This window comes from Coffea eugenioides, chromosome 6 (genome assembly GCF_003713205.1).
Source record: "Coffea eugenioides isolate CCC68of chromosome 6, Ceug_1.0, whole genome shotgun sequence".
In the NCBI taxonomy this organism is placed as follows: domain Eukaryota; kingdom Viridiplantae; phylum Streptophyta; class Magnoliopsida; order Gentianales; family Rubiaceae; genus Coffea; species Coffea eugenioides.
In genome coordinates this window covers 2605686-2626099 of record NC_040040.1, presented here as the reverse complement: position 1 = coordinate 2626099, position 20414 = coordinate 2605686, and the positions used below count along the sequence as shown (strand labels likewise).

Here is a 20414-nt window from a genome sequence, read left to right as displayed (position 1 = left end):
GAAATTGTTTTTAAGTGCAACATCATTTACATTTTTCTATTTCACAGTAGTTCAGTAGAAACCTTTTCAAAATCAGGAGAACTAAGGTAAAAGAAAGCCCGTGGGAATAAATAAGAAGGAAAAAAAGGAATCATTAGTACCACTTGCATCTTTTATTTTCTAAAATTTAAGTAAGTGTAGATTTAGCCAGCGAAAACCTTCCTGAGATAAATCCGCTCCGGCAGGTTGTGATTATAAGCGTTTTTCTGTTGAGATCTGGAGGGGTATTTCTTATTCTAGAACGTACACATTTGGCATGCATGTTACCTTTAAAATTTTCTGTTCGTCTTCCGCGCGTTAGTTGTTCTACATTTTTCCTGCATTAAATGTTATTCTTAACAATACAGCCCCCTGATGCACCAAATCCTTCAAATATTTATTAATGCCAAAAACGAATCCTTTAGTTGAATAGTTATGATGAATTTTCGTGTGGATTTCCTTCGTAATCGTGGTGATGTAATTTATTACTCCCTCCGTCCCACTTTGATAGTCATGTTTTCCTTTTTTGTCATGTAGTCCAATTTTCAATTGAAAAATGTAGTTGTATTTTAATTTTCTTAAAATACCCTTATTCAATGCTGTTACTATAAACCTACCCCATTTAATGAGAGTTGATTCTTTTTTTACCATCAATTCAAGTTCCCATGAAGTTATACTCTAATTAATGTGAGGGTATTTTAGGAAAATAGCTATCTAAATTAATTGTTCCAACAAAATTAACTACTTTTTCTTAAACTGTGTGAAAAAAGAAACAGGACTATCAAAGTGGGACGGAGGAGTATATATTAGCCAAACTGCGACGTTGCTGTTAATATCTGGTTACATTTGTCACACACGGAATACTGATCCATGTTGGGAAAAGCCTACGGTTCTGTATATTGGTCTATGAAATTTCCTTTGTGATTCATTACTTATTATTAGCTGTATGAATACAAGGGGACTGTTAAAGATATCACAAAGTTATCATGTACAGCTCGGAATTTCGAGTAGTTCGTAGTCCTCTAAAAGAAGCAATTGACTAGCATCGGTATATATATATATATATATATATATATATATATATATATGCTTTAATAATGAACATAAAGACGAGGGAATAAAAGGGTTAAAAGGAAGACATGTACGGATTGATTTGGGTTACAGAGCCTGAGCCAAATCTTCTTCTTTTATTTTTATTTTTCATTTCAACTAATATGATGGTACTAACGTAAAATATCTTATATCGAGTTGTAGTTATCAGTTTGCAGGAGAGAAGAATGTTCGAGCAAGGGGCGGGCTCATGCGCAGGGAACGAAGCTCTTTAAACTGGGGAGAAGTCAACTTAGAAAATTGAGATGGGTGTGGTACAAGTTAAACACATTACTTAATGAACTGAAGTACTAGCAACCTCTATATATTGAAGTTGATATTTGACCAAAAAAAAAAAGAAAAAAAAAAAGAAGTACTAGCAACCTAATCATCAAGCGCATCAACGGAGAAGGTTGAACCGCAACAGCCGTATGAAATTTGGATTTCTAATTGGCTAGCTCGTAGGGCCAACAGGTTTGGTCGATTGGGTGGCACATCAAAATTGGTTGGCTTTCTATTGACAATCACGTGGAATTATATATTTCATCCGTCCCATTTTGACAGTCCTAGTTTTTTTCTACACAGTTTAAGAAAAAATAATTAACTTTATTGAAAAAATAAATTTAGATTGCTATTTTTCTAAAATACTCTTACATTAAATAGAGTAAAACTTTATATTAATTATTCATGGAAACTTGAACTGATGGTTTACGAGAACTTGAATTGATGATCAAGAAAGAATCAATCCTCATTTTACATTATTATTTCACATTTTGGCTTGAAAAAATAACAAAGCTGGCTATTCATATATCAACATGTTTTGGAAAATCTAAATGTATTAAATGAGGTAGGTTAACAATCTATATTAAATAAAATAGTTTATACTAATAACAACCTACATTGAATAAGGATATTTTAGAGAAATTAAAAGATAACTACATTTTTCAATTGAGAAGTGAACTACAATTTGGGACAGACGAAAAAGGAAAACAGGACTCTCAAAATGGAACGGAGGGAGTAGTAACATCCTAGAATAAGACTCAGAAACAAACACTTTTAGTTACTTTTATGCATGATTTTTTTTAAAGTCAAAATTAATATGACTAAAAAACTAGTTGTAGCCACTGTACTCTTTCAAATGTAATGGGGATATATATTAGGTATTTTGTTCTTGCAAGGAAGAGCTTAGAAGGTGGAATTAATCGGTTGATGATAAGGAGGAAGCCGTTCTGTCTGTTAACAGTTTCCCAACCCCACCCCACCCCACCCCACTTTCTATATATATATATATATATATATATATATATTTTAAAAGTGATTTTGAAAGGACACAACGGGATATGAATTTGGACTGATCATCCATAGAAGCTGCATGCATATTATTGATGTACAGTAGTTGAATATTTTTATCGTGCGATTGAGTGTTGTGTTCCAACGTTCTAGATCCTACAATAACAAAAGAGCAGTAGTGCTTCAGCTAGCAAACTTAACGACAGTTGGTTGCATTAAAGTATTTAAATCAAACACATTTTTATCTCTCTGTTGAAATGGACAGAATTTCCTTGGCAATCTAAAGTTCCTTGGCTTAGACACATTTTTAACCTAACCCGCTACGGCGCTGCCCACCTACAGCAATTATTGCAGACGATTACATGGTTAGACGAGGAGCCAACTGGCTGTGAATATAGCGCTGCGACGCAGTCAATTTGTTGTTTCAAATGAATTTAGAGTGGCACACTTTGACAATTAATATATCAATGGAATTAGTCATTCTCTCTCTATTTTTTCTTTTCTCGGACACAGAAATACTCAATCGTTTAGCACCAAATGTTGAGCAATGGTATCCGTGTTAAATAAATTAAGCACCAGAAAAAGTGGTGCAGTGCTTTGATTAATTTTGTGCATCACAGCTGCAGACTGAAAAGACCACGATCTGCGCATACCTCAATAAACTAGGAAAGCCCTTGCAGGATTAATTTCTTATTCCCCACGAATTCCCATCTCCCGCGGCCGTTGCCCCCCCAATGGTCACATCCTTCAGAATTTGCACGAGTCAAAAGGAATTTGCACGAGTCAGAATTTGCACGAGTCCGGCTTTTGGGGTTCTCACGGGATTCGGGTTAGTTTATTATCACAAAAGTCTTAACTTGCTTGGTAAAAAAAAAGGAAGCAAATAAGTTGACCATATGCGAGGTTGGGAATTGGCAAATGATTAATTTTTTGAGTAAATCTCATAGTATATACTCTACTCACACTCACAGTGTATACACTATTATCGAATTGAGAGTTCAAGTTTTACATCGAAAGCTCAAGTTTGAGTTCGAGTTTTATAAAATTAAATTAAGTCTTTATTTGATTAAGTCAAAACTCGACTTGTCTTAGATCATTTATTCCCTTGTGCCCTAACTCCACCTATTTTCGCTTTGTCCACTCCTCTGTTCATTCATTATTTGTATTAGGTATCAGCATTTCTCAGACGAACATCCAAGTACGCCACCACTTTCCTTCTGAGCTAGGTAATTATGCCTGAAAATCATTTTGAATGGGTGAGTTTTACCAATCAAATAGCTAAAATGTAATCCAGTTGAATCCATAATTCTTCACATGGCATAATGTAACACTTAGTTCATAAGAATATTTAAATTATTACTAACAAATCACAGGTAAAAAGAAGATCCAAGTTTTCGTTGGAACGAAGAGAATCCTAATCTACTTGTATGAACTCATTCCAAAAACCGTAAATTTAGTCGCGATACAAATAAAGAAATGTAAGGCTGCGGTTGGAATGCACAAGGTCGTTACCTACCACACGTATCCAAAGAAGTCGAGACATTCCAATACTAGGTAGAAGAAGAAGCTGTAGAATCATTCAGCATTAAAACGCAAAAACAACACGATCGATGCTGAGATGGATGGGATTTGGTTGAATGAAGTTCCATCGGTTAGTAGGTGGTATGTTAGTAATTCGTCGATGGCCAACTCAAGCTGTTAGATAACGAAACCTCTTCTGACTTTACTGATCGCAGATTTTCAAATCTTTTTGCGATTACTTTGGGTTCTTTAATCTATTTGCACACGCAATCGTGGGAAAGACTTGGGATGTAAATCTCTTGCTACACAAGCACTATATATACACCGTACTTTCATGAGCAAAGTCATTCCAAAACTCAGGATTTGATTCGTTTTCTATTTTCTATTCTTTTTGCCGCTTTATTCTCCCATTGAAGCAAATAAAGACAGGCTCCCCAAAAAAGTGTCTTCTTGTCATTTCTTCGTGTCGCGGGCTTCACAAATTCAACATGGCACCGGCTGTGTTCTTGTTGACATGCGCTTTAGTTCTCATATCGCCGTGCTCATTTGCTTCTGCTGATGTTGTAGAGCACTCATTTCATGTAATCTTTCTTAGCCCAACTTCTTCTTCCTCTTTTTTTTTTTTTTAATGCCTGAAACAATCTTTCCCCGTCTTATTCTTTGGAAAGCAAAAGATTACTATTTACTAGCATTATAAAGATTCCGAGTACGTAATCTTTTTACTAGCATTATGAAGATTCCGAGTACGACCTTTACGTACCACAGCTCTTTCATTCCTGAGGAAGCTTGTAGTAATGCTAAAAGCTGTTCATGCAGGAGGCGGGCCATCTCCAGCATTTCCTTTTTGTTTTTTTTCGCCCCCGACAGTTTTCACTTTTCTTTTGCGGGACACAAGCACCTGTTTCCTGCTTCATTTGAAGCATTCTGTATGAATTATTAGTGAAGGCCATCGAGTTCATGTTTGAAAATTCATCCTCCTCTGGGATATCTCACAAAAGTTTTGACTCTTCCCCAAGAGAGTTGCTTTTACAAAACGAGATTTTACCTCCCTATTTGTATTTGGGTTTGAAAATTCTTTACCTACCTAAACAGAGATTTTACCCTTGTGTAACAAACAACTTGAAATATTGCACCAAGCTTCATGGGTCAAACATTTCTAATTGTAAAGTCACGATGGCAGTTTTACTTCGTGGCATGCATTTGGTATTACCGCCTTCAAAGTTCAGGAATTAGTGAGGGTCTGAAAGGAAGGGTGGGATTTTTCTTAAACAAATTAATTAATTGGCATAGAAATTTATATTCTAGCTAACTCAGGTTTGTACGTGTGGTATATAAATTAAATAGTGAGTGATTGTTATCATTTAAATACTGCTAAATGATTTAATATATAACGTCTGCTTCTTACAGGTGCAAAATCTTACCGTGAACCGACTATGCCGGAGACAAGTGATCACAGCAGTGAATGGAAGTCTGCCAGGCCCAACTCTCCGCGTACGAGAGGGGGATACCCTGGTTGTCCATGTCTTTAACAAGTCACCTTATAACCTTACCATTCACTGGTAATTGTACTTCTTCCATCATCTGTACATATGAAACTAAAAATAACGCGATGTAGCTTTCAATTAAGTGGAACGTTAAAAAAAAAAAAAAAAAAAAAAAAAGAAAAGTACAACGTTAAAACCGTCTAATCTGGCATGCACACTCGATCGTCTTCCTAAAGAAAGAAACAAACTCGCAAGGAATCTTCTTTGATTGTATAATCTCGTATTCTTGTTTAATTACTGTCACATATCATGGACAGTGTCAAATTTACAGTCACGACAAAGAGCTATATTTTATGCTTACATGTTTGTCAATCTCAATAATAATAAAAAAAAAAAAGAAATTATTTTTCTAAGTCAAAAGTTTGTTGGGAGCCAGGCGAGCTAAAGTTGATTACAAAACTTGAGATAGAACAGTAGTAGTGCTTCGTAGTTTGATTATGATATTAGTCCATGCACCTATAGAGAAGAGAACTACGCATATGATTGATTGAAATAATGACTTTTACGTCTAACAAGGACCAGCAAACATATAATTATTATTTTGTTTTGTATACGTGAATACGCAGGCATGGAATATTTCAGACACTGAGCGGTTGGGCGGATGGACCTGGTTATGTAACACAGTGCCCGATTGTCCCCGGAAATTGCTACACTTACAGGTTCAACGTCGCCGGCCAGGAAGGCACTCTTTGGTGGCACGCCCATGTCTCTACGCTTCGGGCTACTGTTTATGGTGCTCTTATCATTCGACCCAGGGCTGGTCGTACTTACCCTTTTCCCAAACCCTACAGGGAATATCCAATCATCTTAGGTACGTGCCAACTTATTACCCACATCCCCGCCTCTTTTTTCTTTCTTGTTTCTTCAACATTTTGCCATATTATCATCCTGTAAATATATATGATGATTTGTAAGAACAAAAATTTGATACCAATACAGGTCAATCCCAAAAAAAAAAAAAAAAAACCAACCAATTAAAGATGTGTTATGCTTCTTGCAGGGGAGTATTGGAATGCAAATGTTGTAGACGTAGAGAGACAAGGCTTAGCCTCCGGAGCTGCACCAAACAACTCCGACGCATACACCATTAATGGCTTCCCCGGCGATCTATACCCCTGCTCTTCTAATTGTAAGTACTCATGCATGAGAGAGGAGTTTTATTACTTATCCTTAAATTTCGGTCACAAATAATAATATTTAGTAGCATTAATAATAAGGGCAAAAAATTGCTTGGAGTTCGTTCATATTTAATATTTTATGGGGGTGGCTTTATTTTACTCTAGATACCCACAAGATAAAGGTGATAAAGGGAAAAACGTATCTCCTGCGCATCATCAATGCTGCACTCAATAACCAACTCTTCTTCAAGATCGCCGATCACAACTTGACGGTTGTTGCCGTCGATGCTTCCTACACCAATCCTTACGTCACCGACGTCGTCCTGGTCGCCCCCGGTCAAACCACCGATGTCCTGTTGACCGCCGACCAGCCGCCGGCACTGTATTACATGGCCGCGCGACCATATGCCAGTGCCGCCGGTGTGTCCTTCGACAACACCACTACATCCGGAATCGTGGCCTATGAAGGCGCCACGCCATCGACCCCTAGAATGCCTGTCCTCCCGGCCTTCAACGACACCCCCACGGCCCACAAGTTCTATTCTAATTTAACTGGACTGGTCACTGGCCCATTTTGGAGGCCGGTCCCTCGTGAGGTGGACGTGCACTTGTTCGTCACGGGTGGGTTGGGCCTGGCTGCTTGCGGAAAGAATGCAACGTGCGGAGGCCCATTGGGGCAGAGATTAGCTGCGAGCATGAACAACGCGTCCTTCCAATTGCCCACCAAGATGTCATTGCTCCAAGCGCATTACGAAAACGTGGGTGGAATCTACACCACGGATTTCCCCAGTCAACCCCCACTCAAGTTTGACTACACAAACTCCAGCAACAGCCTCAATCGGGCCATCATAATGACAACAAAGTCAACCAAAGTGACGAAGCTGAAGTTCAACGCCACGGTTCAAGTGGTGCTGCAGAACACGGCTTTCATCGGAGCGGAAAACCACCCCGTCCACCTGCACGGATTCAACTTCTACGTTTTGGCCCAAGGATTCGGCAACTTCGATCACGCCAGGGACAGTAAAAACTTCAATTTTGACAATCCACAAGAGCGCAACACCATCGGGGTGCCGGCGGGTGGATGGGCTGTTATCAGATTCCGGGCTAACAATCCAGGTTCGCACTGACATAACCAATCCAAGCCATTCCCTTATTTATTTATTTATCAAACAATACTTGTACTTGACTAATTAGATCGATTTTTTGGACTAATTAATAACAAAAAAAAAATGTGGTGGTATTTGAATTGACCGTGCAGGTGTATGGTTTTTGCACTGTCACTTGGATGTGCACTTGCCATGGGGTCTAGCCACGGCTTTCGTGGTAGAGAACGGGCCGACGCCATCAACAACGCTGCCTCCGCCTCCCGCTGATTTCCCCAAGTGCTGATCACAGCCCCCACCAGGCCCCAAAGTCCATCCGCTCACACCTCTTTGTTTTTTACGTAATACATTTGTTTGATGACTTCTCTCAAGCATATTCTTTCTTGTGATTCTTTGTTTGCTGGAAAAACATAATGCAGAAAAGGTTTGTTCAATCAATGCTGCTGCTGCTTAGTGATTACCATAATTCCTTATTATGTAAAGTTCTTTTTCTTTTTAAATTGTTCATAATATTTTCCTGAGTGAAATAATAAAATATATTCCAGAATTTAAATTGTTGTTGGCCGAATTTGTTTTAGCAGTGTAGTTGGTAGGGATGTCACAAAAAAAAATCTCAGCCAAGCTAAGCACAAAATCAATTAGTAATTAACAAAGAGTTGCATTTCTTGCACGCACTCTTGGACTCAGTCTCGTCTTGGAGGCCAATTCAATACGCTATCCGCCCCGCCTACTCCGACTGATGCAGCCTCGACTCTGGACCTATTCAACTGCTCCAATTTATGTAGAGGATCGCTTCTTAATTTGAAAATCTTTCCTTTGATTAATTTTTTATACATGGGTAATCATCTAAGCATAAAAGAATCTGAAGAAAAAAAATTTTCATTAAATATACAGCCATGAGAAAATTTAGAACGAATGGGTCCTTCCATATTAATTAGCAGTACACTGAGATTTTAAGTGTATGCCGGATAGTTCTGTAGAGATGGCGATGGCTACAGTTGTAGAGAACCAAAGGGTCATGACAAGCCATTTGTACAGCAGCCTTATCGGACTTGTTCATAAACGATTCTTGGGTCCTGTCCCAATGGAGGGGGACGAGGTTAATTACAGTTGGGTGTGTGGTGGACCTGGGAGTTAAGGTCCAAATGATCCAGTTTGTCCAAGCTGCAAGCCCTTTACAATGACAAAAGTAAGGTGGTATAACTATCAAAACATTGTGCACGAATTTAATTAAGTTCCAGTTTGGGAGTGTGGCGTTTTTGTTAAAAGAGAACTTTTGACTGATGAAAAAACTTTTGAAGTGTTTGGCAAACATCATCTAGGAGTAGAGCTTTTATGTTTAGCTAATTGATCTGTGTTGACCGTTGGGGATAAGAAAATTACAATTCTGTAACTAATGAAGTCAGATTCAACATCATCAATCCTCAAACATCACCCTACAAATTTAGGAGCAGAGTTTTATGTTCGGTTAACTATTCTATGTGTTGGCCGTTGGGGTTAGGAAATCACAATTCTGTAACTGATGAAGATAGATTCAACGTCTATATATATATATATATACAGAGAGAGAGAGAGAATCGTCTGTAACTGATGAAGTTAGATTGAGAATCGTCTGCTCTTGTGAATCAGGGTGCCTCCTCCAGTAAGTCAACTTTGTAGTGCCTCAAATTCATGGGTCTTGATAGACTTTACATTCGGAGCTCTGGAGACTCTACGTTTTAAATTGATTATGTGACTATTCGCGTATTAAACTCTTTTTTATTTGTTTTTTCGTGCAGCTGGATGCACCTAAAATCCCAGGTTTATACATGAAACTAGCCTAACCTGGATGAAATGCGGTCCTTAAGCTTTGACCGTGCTCTAATTAAGTAGTTCACCAAAAGGAGGCTTTACATCACGTAATTATTAGGTTCTGAAAATAGGCAAGCATTAACGTTGCACCATTCCTTCACACCGTAAAAATCCATCTACGGTCTGTCTGCAGGGTGGAAATGATGTCTCTGCGTGTTGTGTGTGAGAGAGAAGTTAATTAGTAGTAGTATTTTGCTCATATTGCTCTGAGAATCTGCACAGTGTGCCTTGTGTTAAATTAAATGCTTTTTTGTTCGCATTGCTTTTGGGAAAATAATTTGCGCTTTGAACAAATTAATTGTACATTTCTTTAGAGAAAAGGAAACAAAAGATGAAGGAACCTTTACCTAATGAAATGGACCAAATTGTTTGGCTGCCAAACACCTCTGGTGAGTTTACAGTAAAGTCAGCTTCTAAAGTTTTATAGACAATACTTCCTGTAGTATTAGTATTTTGAAATTTGTGTAGTATAGGCTTTATGATAAATAGGCAGCATCTGCTGCAGCGTGTAAAATTTCTTGCTCTATCAATGAAAATCTACGAAAGAAGATAAAGAAAGGAAATGTGCCGACTCCCAGAGGTACTAAATTAATGCCTCGAGGTAGTTACGGGGATAGGCAATTGCAATTCAATAGGCATTGCTCAAAGAGAAATATTGTCCAAAACTGAGTCATGAACGACCATATATTTTCAAAGTCATGATGTGTGACAAGACTGAGTATATCTAAGTACAAATATTCGTACATGCAAACAAACTCCGCAAGTACCCGAAGTAATTTATTGAACTTACAATCGTGAATATGTAGATTCATTGCTAAATAGAATTGAAAAAGAATGTTTCCAAATAAAAAACTTGGGCCAACAAACCCTAAAGAAGCCTAAAGTCTCTTCTTCTTCCTCTCTGGAAAACATGCCAATCATCCTCCCGCATGTGGCATCCAATGTGTGCATATGCACCAACACATCCCGAAGAAATAAATACGGAATCCATAACGCTAATCAATACTAGAGGGACTTTTAGAAAGATGAAGGGGCAGAGGCAGGGGCAGAAGCCACCAAATTCTCTGATTGAGGGGCAGCTGGACCGGGCGCGGCGCCATTGCTCAAGAGCTCGATCATGGCACGGTGAGGGCGGCTTCTTTGCTTCTCACACAGCGCAGGCAAGTAAACTCCTGCGGGTTTCGTGTTTCAAAAGGGATCATTAATTTAGTACGTGCTACTATTTCATTGATTAATTAATGATGCGTCGTAATCAGTAATGAAATGCAAGAATGAAACTAGCCCGAGTCACTTTAGCTAGGATACTAAAAAAGATCAATGGAGAGACAATTAAAGTGAACTGCCACATATTCCATTTGTTGACAATACAAATGATACTTTGATTTTTTTCCAAGAAAACTAGAGTTGCAAGAAAGGCATAGTGGTTCTTTTTTAACAAGTTACAAGGGCTAGAGGAAAATCAAAAAGATCCCAGTGGGTGTCAATTCATATGATAAACCCTAATATATGTATGTGTGTGTATATATATGCATGTATCATATTCTTTGTTCTCACCATATTATTAGTTCACAGTTAGATTTTACTTGTGGGATGAATTGACGATCTCCCCGTTACTGTTATATAATGAAAAGAAAATAATATTTTCCATGTTTCCCTCCTGATACAGACGGCCGTTCATACCACGGCTAATGGTATGTGACATGCCACGACTTTGAACGGAATTAGAACGAACAGACGGGCGTTCATACTACGGCTAATGGTATGTGACATGCCACGACTTTGAACGGAATTAGAAAGAACTGGTCAAAATTGGAAAATCGGTTCTCATTGTAATAATACGCAATCACGCGTTTTAAAGTCCAAATGACCAATCTAACGCTAGCTACGCTTATGAAATTCTAGGAGAATGAGTAGAAATTTTGAAAATTCATTAGCAGTATCATTAATTAATTATTTTTTCTCGTTCAAAATTAATTTTTTGGAAAAAATATTTTGATGATGATTGAATTTACATAGGATGACGAAATTACCTTCTCCGGCGGCCAAGTTGAAGTAAAGGTCAATGATGTTAGGGCAGTTCTGGTAACAAGCCGGAGAACAAAGCTTGGCAGCGAAAAGTGGCTCGAAGAAAGCATCGGATGAGATGCCAACGGCGTTCCTATCAACCCCGCAAGCGCTCACGCATTCATCGGTCTCAATGTGTTCGGCCATTCTCTCCACCACCACCTCCGATGTCCTGCACTGGTACTCCACCTTGCCATCTTTCCCCTTGAGATTCTCCAACAAACACCTCTTCCCGGAGGATGCTATCGAAAAAGAACAAACGTTGGCGGGCAGTTCCTCGCATACGATCTCACCTGATCCACGTACGAAAGCATTAATTAGTTTCAAACGTAAAACAAGCAATAATGTTGATGCACGCATGGAATGGATCTTGATAACTTATAATAGAATAAATTAACAGAAGAAAAGGATATAAATGTACGAGGGCATTTCACGTCTGCATGCATACCTTGAGTTCCATGGAGGAAGAGAGAGCAAGCAAAGAAGAGGACGAACGAAAATGTGACGGGAGAATTTTGTGCCATGGTTTGGTTTGGCGTTTGAGTAGTGTTTTGCTCTTTGTTTCTTGGCTGGGAGATTTCTTTCTTGAGGAGAAGGGCAGAATTAAGTAGAATGAAAGAATGAATGGGTTTGTGGGATGGAGTCAATGGAAGGGTTCTCTATTTATAGTAGTAGTGTGTGAATCGCGAAAGGACGCTGAAATAGATATTTTGCGTACGTCAATTGTATACGAGCGCTGACTCGAATGAATACTACAGTAGGGCCGTATTAAACTTTGTTTAAGCTGGTGGACCGCGTCCACACCCCCCAAATTAAAAGAAGAAGAAGAAAAAGAATCACTAATCAAGACTTGAATATACGAGGGGCAGAGAGGCAACGAGCTTCGGAGAAAATATGCGTAGAAAAGGAGGAGGGGGGTTTCGACCACCACCGCCATTGCTTATGCATGCCATGATATGCGTATCTCCGCAAAATTTGACGCATTCTCTCATAATTGAATTCAGAATCATTGAATAGTAATCCATATAGTATTTGGTGGACCAAGTGAATTACTACTACTATTATTCAAATTGGGTGAGTAGCTTAGCAGAAGTTTTCGTGTTTGAATAGTATCATTTTCTCGCTCCATTAATTAATATTTTTATTTTTTTGACAGGAGGGAGGGAGGTAGGTGTTAATTTTTTGGTAGTTAAATGTGTTGTGTTGAGTTTTTTGCGCGTTGACGCACAGCAAAGACGTGTAAGGATGTCTGCTGGTTGAAGTTTCTTGTAAATTCACACCTGCTAGAAACTACTTATATCATATGGCAAATAATTCTCGATTCTTCTTTTTCACATGCAAAAAACCTTAGCTCCCAAGTCTTCAAGAAAATTACTCTGGAAACTTCCTCCATCTGGCAGGGTACTCGATCGAAATTTCTGTACATATAACTAACTTTGCTTCAAATTCCAGCCAAAGTCCCCCCCTACGTGCTTTCAATCGGTTTGCACGATTAATCCACAAGAAACGCCAACGTCTGACCTAGTAGTATTGATTAAGTATGACTTTTTCTTTTTCTTTTTTTTTTTAAGGTGGTCGGGATTCGACAGGGATCCTAATTTAGTATGACTTGACAATGTCAAAGGTTTCTTCCTAAGGGCAATGTGCCGTAATAATATTTAAGAATTTCTAGTGCTAGCGATTTGCTTCCGTAAGAATTTCTATTCCAGCTTATTATTCTGTAAAACTTGTAATAAACCTATAATTTTTCATTGACGAAGACATAATATTAAACAAAGTCTTCGCATACTAATTACATGGCCATATATAGTAGTCCTTCCCGTTGAGAGGGAAAATGAGAACTTAATAACGTACCTAAATTGTACGTTTTAGGACTTGACTACGCAAGTTATACTTTTTCTTTTCTTTTCTTTTCATATATAAAATCACAATTTAGAATACCATTGATTTCAAGAATGCCCGGATTCATCGATCTTTCGCTACATTACAGATGTTGCGCTGCACACTCGGTACTGCCCGCCAAGACGAGGACATCACTCATGTACAAACTAGACTTGATGGATTTGGTCATCATAAACATCCATAATGTATACACCAACTTTGTTGTCTGGCAGCGCTTCACCAAAATTTGTCACTTTTGTTTGTGGCTTAAAATATTTAAACTCAACTTATTTGTAACTTGTCATACAAGAATTTTTTTAAAATTTTTTTCATTTTTTGTGGGTTAATCACAATTAATCCCCTTAAGGTATACCCCCCATTTTTCACTTTACCCCCTAACCTTTAATTTTGCTCACTTAACCCCTTATAGGACAAATTACCCTTCCATTATTTTGACTTTTCAATTCTCTTTTTTCCTCTCTTTTATTTCTTTTTCTCTTTCTTCTTTCTTCTCTCTTTCATCCTTTCCAATAGAAAACTCTATCTCAAAGAAAATTTTTATCTTGAATTTGTAATTGCATTTCTGGGTGAAGGTTTAAAAGGCATCAAAAACTAATTTTGATTTTTTGTATGATGCCACGTGTCACAATTTTCAATTAATGATTATTAATCAGGTCACAATTTCATCTTATGATATTTTTCTTGAAAATAAAATAAGAAACTAGAAAGAAAAGAGGAAAAACCAAAATTAAAAGAATTGAAAGGCTAAAAAAATTGTATTTTAGGAAAAATGATTTGAATATTTTGTAATCATTTAAGGAGAAAATAGATTTCTGCAATTCCTATTTTTTAATTTCAATCATTAAGATGAAGATTTTTTGTGGGAAAGAAGAAGAATTAAAGAAAGAAAAAAAGAGGCAAAGAAAAAAGGAGCACAAAGGGAAAGGAAAAAAATAAAAGAGAAAAATAAGAGTTTAAAATAATAGAGAGATAATTTTTGTCCAATGGAGGAATAAAGTGAGACAAAAAAATGATTAGGGATAAAGTGAGAAATGAGGTATACTTTAAAGGGATTAATTCTGATTAACTCTTCCTTTTTTTTTTAGCAGTGAGGGCTGGGATTCAAGGAAAATCACGCTGAGTTATGAGCTTTTAACACGATGTGCGGAAGTAGGAGATTGATTTGGTCAAATTAAGTGCACTGTAGGATGAAAAAAATCATCGGGTTTCCAGAAGCTATTTATTAGCCGACGCGAGTCAAGTCTCCGGTCCTGGCATTTTGGTTTAGGGGGGAAAGGCTTAACCAATTAAATTTACCGGGCATTTCTATTTTCTAGTTGAGAAACGCCGCCGTCAAAGTCTAGTATATTTCCAACAGGATACATACGCCAATGACTTCAACAGCATGGTTGTTACTGTGTGGACTTGGAGGGTCTTTGATGCGGAAATACTCAGTAAACTTCACTGGTATTTCTATGAAAATGAAAAGAGATTTGGCAGATGCATTAATTATTTTTAGTGTCTCGTTTCCTGCTTTATTTATTGTCCTTTCGGCATATCTTGTTGGTTTTTCTTAGAGGTGGCAATTTGTCCCAAATTTCAATGAACTACCCATGCCCAAAAGAACTTTGGGCGGGATGGGTATTGTAATTTGATATTGAATTTAAAATGGGATGCATCCCAATTGTACCCATTATTTGATGGGAAATGTTGGGAAATACTTGGGTACTCATTGAGCCCAAATATCTTTTCAAAAAATTTCATTTATCCAAAAATTCATCTTTGATTTTTTTTTGTTGCAAAAATCTGATTTTTTTTTTTACTTCCATTTTCTTTCTTTTCCTTTCCTCACTTTCCTACAAAAGAAAACCAGTTAAGTAAAAATGATTTAATTTAAACAACTTTAAAAAAAAATAAAGATAACAATAAAAATAAAATGAATTGATAAAATTTTGGTGTCTACAAGAATCAATACTTTATTAACAACTGTTGGTACCCTTTATGTTGATTTTATGCTAATTGTTGAACTATCTACATAGATTTCTATATGCAACCGTGTTATCAATTTTTAATCAGCTTCTTCGTTTCTGTGCTAGCTTTATTCAGCATTTAATGTGAATTTCTTTTGTATCAAATTTTGGAAATTTAAGAATGTCAGTAAGAATGAATTTGGTGTTAAAAAATCTTGTTTCTAGTCCTTGTGTCAGACAACATTATGGGTAAAGTTGGAACATGGCTGTATATCTATCTTTTCCTTTATTTGTTAATTCAATTTTTGGTTTAATTTAGGAAGAAGATATGTTCATTCTTACCAAAATGTTATGTCTTTTAAAAGTAATTGTTGATCGTTCTAGAGTGTAAATGAATTCAGGAAAATATATAATTCACAATAAGATCAAAAAAAAATTAATAAATAAAAATATTAAAGTTATATAAAAAATAAAAAAGAATTAAAGGAAAAATATATAGAAAATAGATTTGGATATTGGATGGGATCAATCTAAACCCATTCCAAAGTGATCCCGCCCAAGTTAATCCCAAAACATATATGAGTAAGGTTAGACCCAAACCCATATGATTCGGTTCCTTTTCGGACCCAAACAAATCCCGCCCATCCCGCCACCTCTAGTTTTTCTATCAAGGTTGAAAGTAGATTAAATGTAAAAATTAATTACTGTAGTATTTTTTGTTATATAATATATATGAGATAAAAAAGTGATTGAAAATTGTAATTTGATTTTTTTTGCAAATCTTGATAACCAAATGCAGCCATTATTTGTTGCAAGAGAAATGAAAATTTGATGAATACGAGAATGCATAAACTGGCATTCACCAATCACCATTGCCTTTACTGTTTTGTAGGATATATATATCACCGTTGAATCATAATTCATAAGCATAACTTATTATTTTCTACATCTCAAGAGTTTGCTACATTATCAAATTAACGCAATCTCCATTACAGCTCTACCGATGTTCAGACGCGGGAGTTTGAGATGGCAGAAAACAATGAACACATCGTTTTGTTGAATGAGCTGCGATGGCTCGAAAGTAACGCGGCCCATACTCCAAAAATCAACTAGAAAGTCATCATAGCCCAAAACCATTTTGAGGCCCACTTTTGGAGTATTACAAGTACTAGCAAAAAGCCCATGTATTGTGGACGTTAGCCTACTATGCAGACCCATGTTGCTAACCCATGACTAAACATGCAATAGCGCAACAACTTAGCAGCAGTCGCCATCTCCCTGATGGTCATCCAAACAAGTACTAGTAGACTATAAGCCACGAATCTCCCAGATTAGACCCTTTAATCCAGTGGTGTCAAGTAGGACTGCGGAAGAACCAACTTGTCCACCAAAAGATTTTGGACCGTAGCTACGGTATTCAAGCCCCACGTCCTGCAGTTTAAAATATTCAAAATTTGTGCCGTAGCACCCATTGGATCAAACCTATCCTTCCTCTACGCTCTAGTCCCTTATACAAATCATTGTCTTACCTTCAACCCTTTATACAATCCAATCAAGCTTCTCCTTCCTCAAACCATGATAAGGATAATATTAGAAGAGATTAGTGATTATTTTTATGGACACGATAAACACTTACTCTAAATCTTCACTAAGGGAAAATGATGGAATCAAAGGGCTAATAAAGAGCCCCCAAGAATGGGGAGTACTAAGGGGTACTGAATTGCATGAAATTTTTATAATTTGATCTCTCGATTTATACTTAATCAATCTTTTGAAAATTGGATTGGATCAATCGGTTTGACCAGTTGAGCTGCTAATCGATCATGTCTTTGGTTCGATTCAATTGAAAAACCAAAGATTTAATTGAACCGATCAAGAGTCGATAAAAATCGAAAGGTTTAACTAGTTTTTATTATGTATTTATTTTCTAAAATAAATATTTTAGTTTTATTCAAAATTCTTAATATTAAACTAAATAAAAAAATTATTAAATCTTTGAAGTGGGATCCAACCGGTTGAATCGATCCAACTATGAACCGAAAGGTTTTTGATGAATTTAAAAACATTGTACTCAATGAGTGTTTTAAGTCTCTCCTGCCGATGCTGATCAACTCAATATACTGAGTTGGTTATACAGAAGAGGAAGCTGAGTCGGTATATACAGTAGATTAATGGATTACACCAAAAATGGTAGGATAAGTGGGACCCCTGCTACAGAGACCATTACCAGCCTTACATTCTTTAGAGCACCCACTTCCACTCAACGTAATCTAATCTGAGGCCAGCGGCCCAGCGCCAGAATCCCTATTCCCAACAAAAAAAAAAAAAAATTCTGCAAATACGGAGACAGAAACACTTTTGTGTCACAAAAAAGAAAAGAAAAGGAAAAAGAATTATCTACTAACCAAGGCAAAAACAAAAAAAAAATCAAATTCGTCGGAACAGAGCGAGCGAGTGAAGTTTAGAAGTTAGTGACTTAGTGGCAGTGCACTTGGGATCCTCGGTGACAAAGTTTTCTATGGCCACAGCAGCATCCCACGTCGTCATCTCCAGCTCTCATTCCATCTCTCGTCTATCTCCCTTTCAATTATGCATTTTAGATCCCAAGTCGTCGTTCCTCTCCTGCACCAGCACCAGGAGGAGCCAAGCCCTGGTCAATGGAGGCGGAGGAGGAGTGCGGTGCATGGCTGTGGAGACTGCTTCTGAAGCTGCCAAGACAAAGAAGGCCGGGTATGAGATTCAGACCTTAACCGGCTGGCTCTTGAAGCAAGAGCAAGCTGGAGTCATCGACGCTGAACTTACCATTGTCATTTCCAGCATTTCTATGGCATGCAAGCAGATTGCCGTCCTCGTTCAGAGGGCTGGCATTTCTAACCTTACTGGGGTCCAGGGTGCTGTTAACGTTCAAGGAGAAGATCAGAAGAAACTTGATGTTGTCTCCAATGAGGTCTTTAATTTTCACTCACACCACTCAAAATTTAATTGATGTTATACACCACCTAGTGCACAATACCACTAGTCTGCAGTAGCGGAGTAGCTCTTCTTAGTCAAACGACCAATTTATGAAATTCGCAATAGTATTCACAAGAATAGATCATAGTCGGAAAACAAAAATTAAATCAGATCACAGCTTATTACCGCTTACTAGCTAGCATTAATTTCTTTTCGGCATATCAACTGATTGCATCCCTTCTTTCTTGTGCTGCAATGGAGATGTTATCCACGGACTATCAATTTGTGTTATCTTAGAACAGATCAGCATTAAATTCTTAGCTGAGAGAATGCTCTGATTATGGAGCTTTTATATTCGTGAAACAGGTGTTCTCTAATTGCTTGAAATCGAGTGGACGGACAGGGATCATTGCATCGGAGGAGGAGGATGTGCCAGTGGCAGTGGAAGAGAGTTACTCTGGCAACTACATTGTGGTATTTGATCCTCTGGATGGATCATCTAACATTGATGCTGCTGTCTCCACTGGCTCTATCTTTGGGATATACAGCCCCAATGATGAGTGCCTCGCAGATATTGGTGATGATGCCACGGTACTTCTAATGCCACTCATCCTTCTTTTTATTGTATGCTAATACTACCAGCTGTGATCCCAACCACTCCAATTGTACGAAATTATGACCGAATTCTATCAAACTGGACTCGTTGAAGATGACGATAGTCTTTCTATTATAGCAGATGAAATTTTGGTTGTTTTCCATTGTCAGATTATAGAATGCAACTGAAATTGACCCCTCAACAAAGAATAACGAAAAAATTTCTTTTGCGTGACACGTTACGCATTGCAGCTAGACCAAGTGAAACAGAGGTGTGTTGTGAACGTATGCCAGCCGGGGGACAACCTTCTTGCTGCAGGCTATTGCATGTACTCGAGCTCAGTGATATTTGTGCTCACTCTAGGAAAGGGTGTCTTTGCCTTCACCTTAGATCCCATGTACGGAGAATTCTTACTTACTCAAGAAAACATTCAGATCCCAAAGGCGGGGAAGATTTATGCATTTAATGAAGGGAACTACCAGTTGTGGGATGGTAAGTTGAAGAAGTACATTGATGATCTCAAGGACCCTGGTCCGAGTGGCAAGCCCTATTCAGCTCGCTATATTGGTAGTTTGGTGGGTGATTTCCATAGGACCCTCTTGTATGGCGGCATTTATGGGTACCCTCCAGACAAGAAGAGCAAGAATGGGAAGTTGAGGCTGCTGTATGAATGTGCCCCAATGAGCTTTATTGTGGAACAGGCAGGCGGTAAAGGATCAGATGGATCTCGGAGGATCCTGGATATTGAACCAACTGAGGTAATGACTTCAGAGACAGGAAATTGAGTTGGGTTTTTTCTTTTTTGTTGTCTATTTTCTCTCTTATTTGATTTTCCATAGGATATATGTTGGGTTCTGCCTGCGTTATGATATTCTGCTTATCACTGTCTGCAGATACACCAGCGAGTTCCGCTGTACATTGGAAGTGTGGAGGAAGTAGAGAAACTAGAAAAGTATTTATCTTAACGACAATGTAATCGAGATGCTCTCTGAAAATGTAAATGCTCCTGTCCAGTCTCTCAAGGATTACAATTTCCTGCAAATCCAAGAGATCCATGAAAGGGCCTAGGAAATTTTCTTGTGTTCTTATACTTGGACGAAGCTTTTTTTTTTTCTGTCTATTAGTACTTGATTTAGTTAGGACTAGTAACGTTTATTAAATCAAGCAACTCCTAAGTTTTTTTTTTTTTAACGCTTTATTTCTAAAGCAAGCTTGAGTTTATTGAATGGCTGAATGTGGCAGGCATTCTCAGTTTGTGACGGACTGCTGCTACTTGTGGTTACAGGAACGCCCTTGGAAATTTAAGATGGATAGATTTAAAACGTTAAAACACCAGCCAAACCAAGCAACTAAAATGGAGCCTAGGAAATGGTCAGGAATCAGCTTGTTGATTTTGACATATGCTATTCTAACCTAAA

At 37.7% G+C, this 20414-nt stretch overlaps 3 protein-coding genes across 3 annotated transcripts; 2 read left to right on the top strand and 1 right to left on the bottom strand.

The window, feature by feature from the left end:
* Positions 1-4406: 4406 nt before the first annotated feature.
* On the top strand, positions 4407-8230 carry LOC113775788 (laccase-7-like). The gene is made up of 6 exons (XM_027320798.1): positions 4407-4499; positions 5326-5477; positions 6029-6273; positions 6463-6591; positions 6746-7696; positions 7839-8230. Exons 1-6 carry the CDS (start codon positions 4407-4409, stop codon positions 7967-7969), a joined length of 1701 nt encoding a protein of 566 aa, XP_027176599.1. The 3' UTR covers positions 7970-8230.
* Positions 8231-10189: 1959 nt separating this feature from the next.
* Positions 10190-12215, bottom strand: LOC113775268. The gene is made up of 3 exons (XM_027320071.1): positions 12047-12215; positions 11565-11891; positions 10190-10706 (listed from the first exon to the last, which is right to left on the bottom strand). Exons 1-3 carry the CDS (start codon positions 12120-12122, stop codon positions 10552-10554), a joined length of 558 nt encoding a protein of 185 aa, XP_027175872.1. The 5' UTR covers positions 12123-12215; the 3' UTR covers positions 10190-10551.
* A 5614-nt stretch (positions 12216-17829) lies between these two features.
* Positions 17830-20222, top strand: LOC113776515 (fructose-1,6-bisphosphatase, chloroplastic). Its single transcript, XM_027321700.1, has 4 exons — positions 17830-18396; positions 18768-18992; positions 19248-19754; positions 19890-20222. Exons 1-4 carry the CDS (start codon positions 17968-17970, stop codon positions 19959-19961), a joined length of 1233 nt encoding a protein of 410 aa, XP_027177501.1. The 5' UTR covers positions 17830-17967; the 3' UTR covers positions 19962-20222.
* The last annotated feature ends 192 nt before the right edge of the window (positions 20223-20414 follow it).

Excerpts from the sequence above, each read along its gene's own strand:
- LOC113775788 (XM_027320798.1), top strand. The coding sequence starts at position 4,407 with ATGGCACCGGCTGTGTTCTTGTTGACATGCGCTTTAGTTCTCATATCG. Across the intron at positions 4,500-5,325 it reads TTGTAGAGCACTCATTTCAT|GTGCAAAATCTTACCGTGAA; the intron begins GTAATCTTTCTT and ends TGCTTCTTACAG. Across the intron at positions 5,478-6,028 it reads TATAACCTTACCATTCACTG|GCATGGAATATTTCAGACAC; the intron begins GTAATTGTACTT and ends GTGAATACGCAG.
- LOC113775268 (XM_027320071.1), bottom strand. The coding sequence starts at position 12,122 with ATGGCACAAAATTCTCCCGTCACATTTTCGTTCGTCCTCTTCTTTGCT. Across the intron at positions 11,892-12,046 it reads CTTCCTCCATGGAACTCAAG|GTGAGATCGTATGCGAGGAA; the intron begins GTATGCATGCAG and ends TACGTGGATCAG. Across the intron at positions 10,707-11,564 it reads CAACTTGGCCGCCGGAGAAG|GAGTTTACTTGCCTGCGCTG; the intron begins GTAATTTCGTCA and ends CGAAACCCGCAG.
- LOC113776515 (XM_027321700.1), top strand. The coding sequence starts at position 17,968 with ATGGCCACAGCAGCATCCCACGTCGTCATCTCCAGCTCTCATTCCATC. Across the intron at positions 18,993-19,247 it reads ATATTGGTGATGATGCCACG|CTAGACCAAGTGAAACAGAG; the intron begins GTACTTCTAATG and ends TACGCATTGCAG. Across the intron at positions 19,755-19,889 it reads TGGATATTGAACCAACTGAG|ATACACCAGCGAGTTCCGCT; the intron begins GTAATGACTTCA and ends CACTGTCTGCAG.